The 10275-nt window shown below is 38.9% G+C and overlaps 1 protein-coding gene across 1 annotated transcript; it reads right to left on the reverse strand.

The window, feature by feature from the left end:
- Positions 1-5823: 5823 nt before the first annotated feature.
- On the reverse strand, positions 5824-7041 carry LOC108360366 (uncharacterized). Its single transcript, XM_017612618.1, has 4 exons — positions 7009-7041; positions 6365-6820; positions 6177-6295; positions 5824-6114 (listed from the first exon to the last, which is right to left on the reverse strand). Exons 2-4 carry the CDS (start codon positions 6747-6749, stop codon positions 5830-5832), a joined length of 789 nt encoding a protein of 262 aa, XP_017468107.1. The 5' UTR covers positions 6750-6820; positions 7009-7041; the 3' UTR covers positions 5824-5829.
- Between the last annotated feature and the right edge of the window lie 3234 nt (positions 7042-10275).

Raw genomic sequence — 10275 nt, forward strand, 5'->3', positions numbered from 1 at the left:
TCAAACTTTGTACAAAAATTATAAGAAGTATACAAAGTTTCACCAAAATTTCAAACTTTTTAATCAGATTTTTTAGCGACTTGAAACTTACACCTCATACACTATATCTTAAAGGCTACAAAACTCTATACCAAAATTTTTTCTAAAGATTCTGATTAAAAAGTTTGAAATTTTGGTATACTTATAATTTTTGTACAAAGTTTGAAATATTAATTTATATGGTGTTTGTTGTATAACCAGCAAGACTTTTACAAAAAAAATATTAAGCATTAAATAAACAAAAGACAAATAGTCAAAAGTGGTCAAGATATCGTACTGCTATTATTTTGTGGACAACTGTATGTATATATTAATAGGCTAACATAAATTTTGTAAGATCCATACCTTCAAAAGCAATTTCATAATATAAACAAAATTCTGATTTGTAGACAATTTATTTATTTTATTTCCTATTACTAGACTATATGTTATCTACATAGATATACATATGTATTTGTAATATACATAAATATGTACATATATGTAAGTATATTCGAGTGCATCACTCTTCATAAAAAAATCGGCACTGTTTTTCCATTGAACCCATTTGGAATATACAGCCAGCACCAACAATGCGCAATAATAGTGTAAATAAATAAAAATCATCGAAACATCTGCGTATGCATACTCTTGACACTGAAAATACCTTCCAAATGAGTTTTATATAAATAAAATTAAATAATAATTNCATTTGTAATATACAAAAATATTGTTACGATTATCCTTGAACCCTCGTCCGGATTACCCAAATCTCTCGGTTCGTATCGCTGGATTGTTAAATAAATGCTAACGATGACCAAATTGTAGTACAATTAACTTTATTGTACAACAAACAATTTACAATACTCGCTAATACAGTAAAAACACTTTACAATACTTGTTAAAGCAATAACAGCACTTAACTAAACTTGGTAACAAAATTAAACTTATATCTTGCTTATTGGCAACTCACTTCTCTGCTCACTTTACTTGTAGCTTGTTGTCTTGTAACTAACTCACCTCGCTGTGGCAGCGCCCTTATATACCTGCGCTGGCACTTATGGCAACTCTAGAACATTCTGAAGTTTATCGCTCATTCTCTTTCTCTCGCTGTTCGCAGTGTTCATCCAACTTGACGTTTCTCTTTGTGGAACATTCTACGTCATTCTTCGAACATTCTGCCTATTTCTCGTTGTTCGCTTTGTGTTGCCGCAGTATTCGCCACACTGCCCTCCACCTAAGTCTGATCGTCCCGATCAGACACACTTGCCGCTCCAACCGCTGCAAGTCTTTCCAAGTGGACCACTTTCATCTTGGTCCTCGGTCTCCCCATTGTCTGGATTTGATGCACTGCGTCCTTCAGCCGTTTGTCAATCTTCAACGGATCTTTCCAGTCAAGTCTTTGCTTGGAGGTAAAGCTTTTCTTCTGCTGCGACATGTACAACAACAGTGCGTTACTGGACATTGCTTCCGGCTTATCTCCGGGAGTGCACCATCTCACATGGTCGTGCTTCTGCCGGCCACTGGTGGTGACCAGACCATGTCTCTTCTCGTGGGCACCCTTTTCGGATCTATGCCGGATCATCTGTCCCTGACACCCTGACTCCCGCCTTCGCGCTGCACTGCCTTTAGCACATCTTGCTACATCCGGATCCTTACGCTGAAGCTTCCGCCGTCGTTTCGTATCTCGCTCTTCCGCCGATGCTAACTTCATTGACCGGACATGTATAATCTCACCCTTGGCTTCCGGCTTAACTGCTCGCTTTTGCCGACCACCTTTTTCAGGACACTTCAAAGCGCGCCTACTGCTACCACAGCCGCTTCCATTTCCGGCCACCGGCGTATCACCATTGCAACGTGGTTCAGTGGCTTTCCTCCTGCCGGAAACACTGCCTGGCTCGCCATGACCACTTCCTTGTTGCGACCTCTTCTTCACTGAGCTAGCGGAACCGTCACGCTTTTCCTGTATCAGTGAACCGCTTCCTCCTCCTGATGAAACCACTCCGTCTCCGTCACTGCCAACCTCCGCCCAACTAACCGCTTCCGTTTCCGGTGGAATTGTCGACACTTCCTCTAAGACTAACCGTCTAAGTGGCACTTTCCTGTGACGATCTGTCAGGATCATTCTCTGGAGGTCAATCTTCATGCCTTGGCCAAGAAGAAATCCACGCCGATGATGACTTCATCCACAATGTCTGCCACTATAAACTTGGTGTACGAGGCCCAACCGTCGATTATTACCTCGGATGGTACTTCTCCCAACACTTGGGTGCATTCACCAGTTGCAGTCTGCAGCTTTGCTCCAGGTAGTGGCTTCACATAAAAAGTGGCCAAATCCGGTCGAATAATGGAATGTGTCGCTCCAGTATCCACTGTCAGTACTCTCTCCTGCCCATTCACACATCCACCAATAGTGAGGTTGCTCGCATTCCGGCCAATTTGTGAGACGGAGATTATGGGCCCTTCAACTTCTGGGGCCAGCACGCGGCCCTTCCTGCTGGCTCGTTTCAGTTTAACGACTGATTGGAGTTGGATTCGTCTCCTTCAGTCCTGCGTTTGCGTCCTGCTGAATTGTTGAGCGCACTGGAGCTTGCGCTGCAATCGCGGGCGAAGTGGCCTGGCTTTCCACATTTAAAATATTTGCCAGAGCCATGCTTTTTCTCACCCATCAGTTGGATTAGCTTCTTCAGCATTTCCTTTGTCTCGTCCGATGTCTCCACTTCTACGCGATGTTTTTTGTAGGCGGGTCTACTTAGGAGCGCCGCCGTTTCACGCGTCTGAGCATACGAGACAGTTTCAGCAAATGTTGGCTTGGGATTCGCGTACGTCTCTCGCTTGGTATACACGTCCCGCATTCCGTTGATGAACCTCTGGATTTTTACTCTTTCGAGGTGCTCACCGGATGCATCTCCAATTGCCAAATGAGCCAACCTTTCAATCTCGGAGGCGAATTCCTGTAAAGTCTCGTTGGATTTCTGGCAGCGATTCTCCAACTGCATCTGGTAAATCTGTCTCCTGTGCTCGCTACCATAACGTCTTTCCACTGCACCCATTAACGCATCGTAACTGTTCCTTTCACAATCATGAATAGTCTGCAAGATTTCCGCTGCAGGTCCTTTTAATGCAACGAACAGTGCAGCGGATTTATCCTCCATGCTCCAGTGATTTGCTGTAGCTGTCTTCTCAAACTGGAGCTTAAAGACCTGGAAAGGAATTGTGCCATCAAAGGATGGAGTCTTTACCTTGGGAGCGTTCGTCGGATTAGCTGGACGATTCAACTGCAAACCCCGGAGACGATCTTCAAGCTCATCCACCTTAGCTTCGACTTTGTCCTGTTCTTCCTTAATAAGCGCTTCGATCTTATCTTGTCGTTCCTCGATTTTATCCTGTCTCTCTCTGAGTTCCGAGTTATTTTTGAATAAATTCTCTTGTAGCTGAGTAATCTTTTCATCTAGCTGCGATGATATGCGTGTTTCCTGCACTTGCAACTGGGATGAAATCTGCGATGACATCTGTGACATGGCAGCCAATAACGTGTTCATGTCCATAGCTGTTGATGAACTTGGGGACTTTTGCTGTTCTTCAACCTTCCCGGATGTCTGCTGCACTTCCTTCGACGAACAAGCGGCCTCATCCGTCTGTTCATCCTTTGCGGATGCATCGTCGAGTTTACGCTGGAAGTCGTATTTGTCCACGTCGATGCCTTCTGCTTCCATAGCCTCCCGCAGCCGTGATAGTAACTCCACTTTTCTTCCGGAGGTTGTTAAATTTCGCTTCTCCAATTCCTGTTTGAGTTCCTCAATCTTTAAGTCCTGAATTTTCGCCATTTTCAGTAGTTTATCCTTCGGGATTTATTTAACAATCCCACTTCTGACACCAATTGTTACGATTATCCTTGAACCCTCGTCCGGATTTCCCAAATCTCTCGGTTCGTATCGCTGGATTGTTAAATAAATGCTAACGATGACCAAATTGTAGTACAATTGGCCCGTGGTCATAGTCAAAATAAAGTCGACTTTAAAGTTAGTTGCAGCTTTTTGACATAATTTTCAATGGGATATCTGTCAAAAAAGCTGCAACTAACTTTAAAGTCGACTTTATTTTGACTATGACTACGGGCCATTAACTTTATTGTACAACAAACAATTTACAATACTCGCTAATACAGTAAAAACACTTTACAATACTTGTTAAAGCACTTAACTAAAGTTGGTAACACAATTAAACTTATATGTTGCTTATTCGCAACTCACCTCTCTGCTCACTTTACTTGTAGCTTGTTGTCTTGTAACTAACTCACCTCGCTGTGGCGGCGCCCTTATATACCTGCGCTGGCACTTATGGCAACTCTAGAACATTCTGAAGTTTATCGCTCATTCTCTTTCTCTCGGTGTTCGCAGTGTTCATCCAACTTGACGTTTCTCTTTGTGGAACATTCTACGTCATTCCTCGAACATTCTGCCTATTTCTCGTTGTTCGCTTTGTGTTGCCGCAGTATTCACCACAATATGTACATCTATGTAAGTATATTCGAGTGCATCACTCTTCATAAAAAAATCGGCACTGTTTTTCTAACGGAGTTGTAAATTTTATTATATTTTAAGACTTTCGCCAAAATATTTCGTAAAATATAAAGATTTACATGAGCTGAACCCATTTGGAATATAAGGCCAGCATCAACAATACGCTATGCAATAATGCAAGAAATTTTCAACTTTTCATTTCGATTCCTTAGAAACATTTTGGGTAATCAGTTTTGTAAATTTTAATATAATAAAGGGCAAGTTCAAAGTCGTTAAAAATTAACGTTGATTTTTGATAATTTTTTGCTGCATTTTACTACACTGGTTCTTGCTGTTGAATGAACTATGTAGTAATCTTTATAAAAAATAAAATCAAATTTGATACAGAAAATATACATTATAGTGCAAAACTGAGTACATAGTGATTTCTGTTAAATATTTGCAAGAGCAGAGCTTAGAAAAATTCAACAAAATGTCATCCCAAGTGCGAGTCACAACCGGCTAAAAAATCGCGTTGATTTTTAATATTTTTTTGGTGATGGCTTTTGCGGGTTTTTTCTTACAACAAATGCAATTTATAAAATATGGCGTTGATTTTTTTTTAATTTCCTCGCAAACGGTCTTGCGCATTCTTTCCACAAGAAATTCTTGCTTATTTGGAAAAAAGCCGTCAGCAAAATAAAAATTGTTAAAACTCAACGCGATTTTTTAGCCGGTTGAGACTTGCACTTCACCAGACTAAGATTGTATTGAGTAAAAAACTGCGTACCCAAACATTTTCTAAAAATTCTGATTAAAAAATAAAAAATTGGGATGACATTTTGTTGAAAATTTTAAGCTCCGTATGAAAATAGAAAGTTTGATTTATATGGGTTTGGTTACAGCATATACCATATTTTTATAAAGCAATAACAAAAAAATTTTTAATTTAAAAAACCTTGCAAATATTTAACAGAAACCACCCTGTACTTAGTTTTGCTCTATAGTGTAAATAAATAAAAATCATCGAAACATCTGCGTATGCATACTCTTGACACTGAAAATACCTTCCAAATGAGTTTTATATAAGTAAAATTAAAAAATAATTTTCCAAAAGTACATATTAATGGTATTTCAGTCTTTCCGTATTAAATAGAGCCGATAGCAGAAAATGATAACGTTTCCGAAATTTTGGAGGAAAGCGTAACATAACCGTTTGGAATACATCGAGCCCATTGATAAAAATAAATATATATGTACGAAAAAAGCAACTTCAGGTGTTGATAAGGAACTCTTTCACCTTTCTAATTTATATACACTCTGTTGTGTATGTACACTGACTTTCACTTTGCCTGTTTTTTAATTTCATATCAATTTGTAAAAGTTCTAACTTCATCTCTGCTTCCGAAATCTCTAATTCGTGTTTTTTTTTGGCCCACTGATGTCTTTCGGCTGCTCTCTTGTTCTCATCTTCCCAGAAAGCTTGTTGATGGTCAAACTTTTGCTTTCCCTTTTCATTTTTCACCGCTAGTTTTTCTGATTTCTTCTTTTTAAGCAGTGTTGGGTTCCATGCGCTCCAATCGGTTGTAATGTCCTAAAAATTTTACATTAATTTAGAAAAATAATATAGAATAAATAATATTTAGAATATACTACATTTTCTACGGCCTCAGTTGCTTCAACAACTGGCTCAGCTGTGTAGCTTCTCATGGAGTCATCCAAAATTTCGGGAACGACGTCATTTTCTGCTATCGTCTCTATTTCATATGTAATGACTGAAATACCATTAATATTATTAAACATCAATAACTATCACGTGTAAACATATGTACAAAAAATCTTACCATCACTATCAAAACTGTTGGACAAGCCGGTTGCCGACTGGCCCATTAAAGCTGCTAGCCTGTCTGTGTTGGAGTCAGTATAGCTTCGGAATTGGCCACCACCTGTTTTGTACATTTCCCTTCTCTCTTCGGCTAGGGACTTTCTTGCTTTTCGTTTCAAATTTTCGTATTTTTCTCGCAAGTTCTTCGGCCCTCTTTTAACACCCATCTGGGCCTCAAACGCAACATCAATTTTCTCCCACACCTTTTTTTTCTCCTCGCAGAATACAGCATCAGTCCTTTTATTTTCTAAAATCATGGCGTGCTGCTCGGCCAAAGATATTAATAAAGTCTCCTCCGCGCTGGTAAAGTTTGGAAGGCGACTTTTTCTTATATTTGAATCCATTTTTGTTATTGTCCACAAAACACCAAGCTATTCCTGCGAGATTCTTTAAATTGTTAAAGTGCGTCCATTTTCTATACGACCATGTAAAATGAATCCAAAAGTGGTGTGATATTTGAAGGAATATGTGGGTTATCATATAGCCTATTCCCGTACTCCAGGATTTGCAGGTTTTACAGGAAGCTTTCCGTCCGCCACGTTCATACAAGTTGTATTAAAGGCGGAAACAGCTTTTCCTCTAAAACCTGCAAATCCTGGTTACGGGAATAGGCTAATAATTAACGAGCTGGTACACAAATTGGTAAGCACAATATCTTTAACACAATTGTCAATTGTGTAAAACAATTTTAAAACAAGAAAACTACAAACAAAAACCACACAAAAAAAACAAGCTGTGTAGTCTGCTTTTGTCGATTCACAATGCAACTTTTGTGAACTCTTTATGAAAAAATTCACAATGATTGACATAATCGGAGGTAAGCTAATCGGACTTTGGTGAAAACGAAATTGTCAATTAAAGATATCAGCGATTAACCAATCGCTGATTAAAAATAATTTAATCAGTCTTTAAGAAACCGGCCCTAAAACTTATAGCTTGCTTATTCGCAACTCGCTTCTCTGCTCAGTTTACTTGTAGCTTGCTGACTTGTAACTCGTAACTAACTCACGTCGCGGTGGCGGCGCCCTTATATACCTGAGCTGGCACTTATGGCAACTCTAGAACATTCTGAAGTTTATCGCTCATTCTCTTTCTCTCGCTGTTCGCAGTGTTCATCCANGGCGACTATGAATAGCTTTAGTTGTGACTTAGAATAGTTTCGACTTAGTTGAGTACTAAATGTGACTATAAATATGCGCCATTATTATTAAAATTTGACCCATATGTGTAACATTTTACACCAGTTATTTGAAGTAAATTGGAATATATTTTTGCATATAACATAGTTTCCATATAACTCATAAAGAACATATTTCATTACAAATATTTTTAAGATCACTTCGAATTGTAAAAATAGCGCTAATTAGTTATATTGAAGTACAAAATATTTTATTACGTTCATGTTTACTTATAAAGCGCATAACAATATTTTTCTCGCCATTTAACCGATGTTAAAGTTTTTCACTACGTTATTTTGCTGCACAGCACCCTGCATGCGGCAAAACAGTCGCTCGCAGCCACAAAAACAAACAATTTTTCTACTGGTATACTGTGCTCTGTAGAAAATTCGCCGGTATCCGATACTGCTACTTGTGGCGAAACTGTAGCGCTCCCAGAAGATCTAGTGGCTAGCAGCGATCGCATCACTTTAGTTGGCGTTGGCTTTGGCATTATTTCTTACCAAAATATTTAAATAAAGTTGTTCCTTTTAGGAGCGTGATAAACAAGACATCCTCTTTGTAATTTGGAGGGTTTATTTAAATGTTATTCTTACCCCGCTTGACAATACGAAAGGAAAGAAAAACTTTAAAAGCAAAATGCCCTTTTATACATTTAAGCTTGCTATACAGTTCAATGCGAGCGTGAGCGCAAAGCCAAGAATTCCATTTGTATTCTTATGGACGCTCACACACATCTGTAAAAATTTGTCGTTCACATGCTTTGCGTACGCACACAGTTGAGTGTAAGCTTGAAAAAGAAGCATATTAAGCATTTTAAATTAGTTTTTATTCTATAATTCTGAAAGATATTCGGCATTATGCTGGATATCGTCGTCAGTAAAACTGACGATACGGTAACTTTGGTATGCGGTTCATCGTCTTTGGCAGCACTGTCGTCAAATGGCGTCAAAAGTAAAGACGATGCAAAGAACTAAGCTTTTAACAACTAGTGCGCAGTTTGAAATTCTGGTTGCAGAATTAGAAAAAAAAACATATTTAGCTAAAGGTTTTCAAAAAGGTGTTGTTCACAACACATCCAAAGAAGATTGGGAGCTCATCGCAACGAAAATTAATGCAGTGGGACCACCAGTACGAGATAGCAATGATGGTACAAGGTAAATTCAAAATATTTAAAAATTGTTAATCTTCTATTGTTTGAAATTGAATATTATAGCCTATAACTTTTTATTATTTATAGGTATGGAAAGATCTGAAATTCAAAGTTAAAAATAAAATGATCCATAACAAAAAAGAGGCAAGATCAACCGGCGGAGGAATTTTTAATCAAATGGCATTGGCTCCACTTGAAGAAACCGTGGCAAATTTAATGGGATTTGAAGAATTGCTAAATCCAGCTGGTTCTATGTATGGTGTTGCGAACGAACCAACAAGTCCCCACTGCAACAGGTTGCCATGAGCCCATTCTCGCATCTTCACGTGCAACCAACTTAGCAGCAGCCGCTACAAATGATGATGAGCCACACAGCCACCTCGTAGGAAAGCGAACTACAAAGAGGCTAAAATGCACGTTTTTTAAAAATTAGTGGATGTACAAAGAACAGCACTAAAACAAATTACAAAAAATACAGAAGTGCTCGGTACCAGCGTAGACAATACCGCCTGGCGGAGGAACAACACAAGCTGAACGAGCAAAACGAGAAGAGGAGACTTTGAAGATAGATCTACACATAAAAAAAAAGACTAGAAATACTGAAAAATTAATTAGATAATTAAATTTAAAAGTAGCTAGTAAATTACGCACTGAAGTATATTTTTTTAATAAAATGAATTATTTTACACATATATGTACATATCCACAAAAACATCAAATTAAAGCGTTTTTATTGTTTTTCGAATTTGAGTAGCTTCAACTGAATCCTCATCTGCTAACTCCTCATGAGCATTTTGTACCCGCTCTTGCTGTATAACGTCCTCGTAGTCGGTTTCCATGTCAGTGCCATAATGAGCACAAATATTATGGAGAGCAGCGCATACATTTACTATGCGTGTTGCCTTTTCTGGCTTGTAGTGCAACTCACGTTCCGCAAGTAGGCATCGAAAGCGTCCTTTCAAAACTCCTATAACTCTCTCAATGATGTTCCGGGAATGGGCATGCTTTTTATTGTAAGTGCGCTCCGGACTGCCTTCATGCGCTGATCGGTATGGTGTCATTATAAATTGTTCCAGGGGATAAAAAATATACATATATAACAGTATGCTCTGATACAAAGAACTAGTATATTACCAAGCAACCACGAATTACGTTCACCCGCTTCGAAACGTTCTTGCAAAACACTTCTCAGCGCTGACCCTCCACACCAAAGAATCATGCGCGGACCCTGCGCACCTGGAGTCTACAAAGCGTATTTGCATTTTGTGATCACAAACCACCAGGACACTTAAGCTATAGAATCCTTTGCGGTTGTAGTACTGGTTTTTTAAACTTCTAGAAGGCCCTATTATTTTGACATGCGTTCCATCGACGCATCGAATTACTCCAGGAAAACCATTATTATTAAAGAAATGCTGCTTGGTTTCCAATTTTTCTTCCTGTCATATTCGCGTTGATCCAGATATCGGAAATAGTTTCTTCCATGGCGTTGACGGTTTCAGTCAGGGTTCTACAAACTGCTGATTGCGACAGTGATAC

Source organism: Rhagoletis zephyria, unplaced genomic scaffold (genome assembly GCF_001687245.7).
Source record: "Rhagoletis zephyria isolate East Lansing unplaced genomic scaffold, Rhagoletis_zephyria_1.1 Rzeph_scaffold_00560, whole genome shotgun sequence".
Taxonomy (NCBI): Eukaryota; Metazoa; Arthropoda; class Insecta; order Diptera; family Tephritidae; genus Rhagoletis; species Rhagoletis zephyria.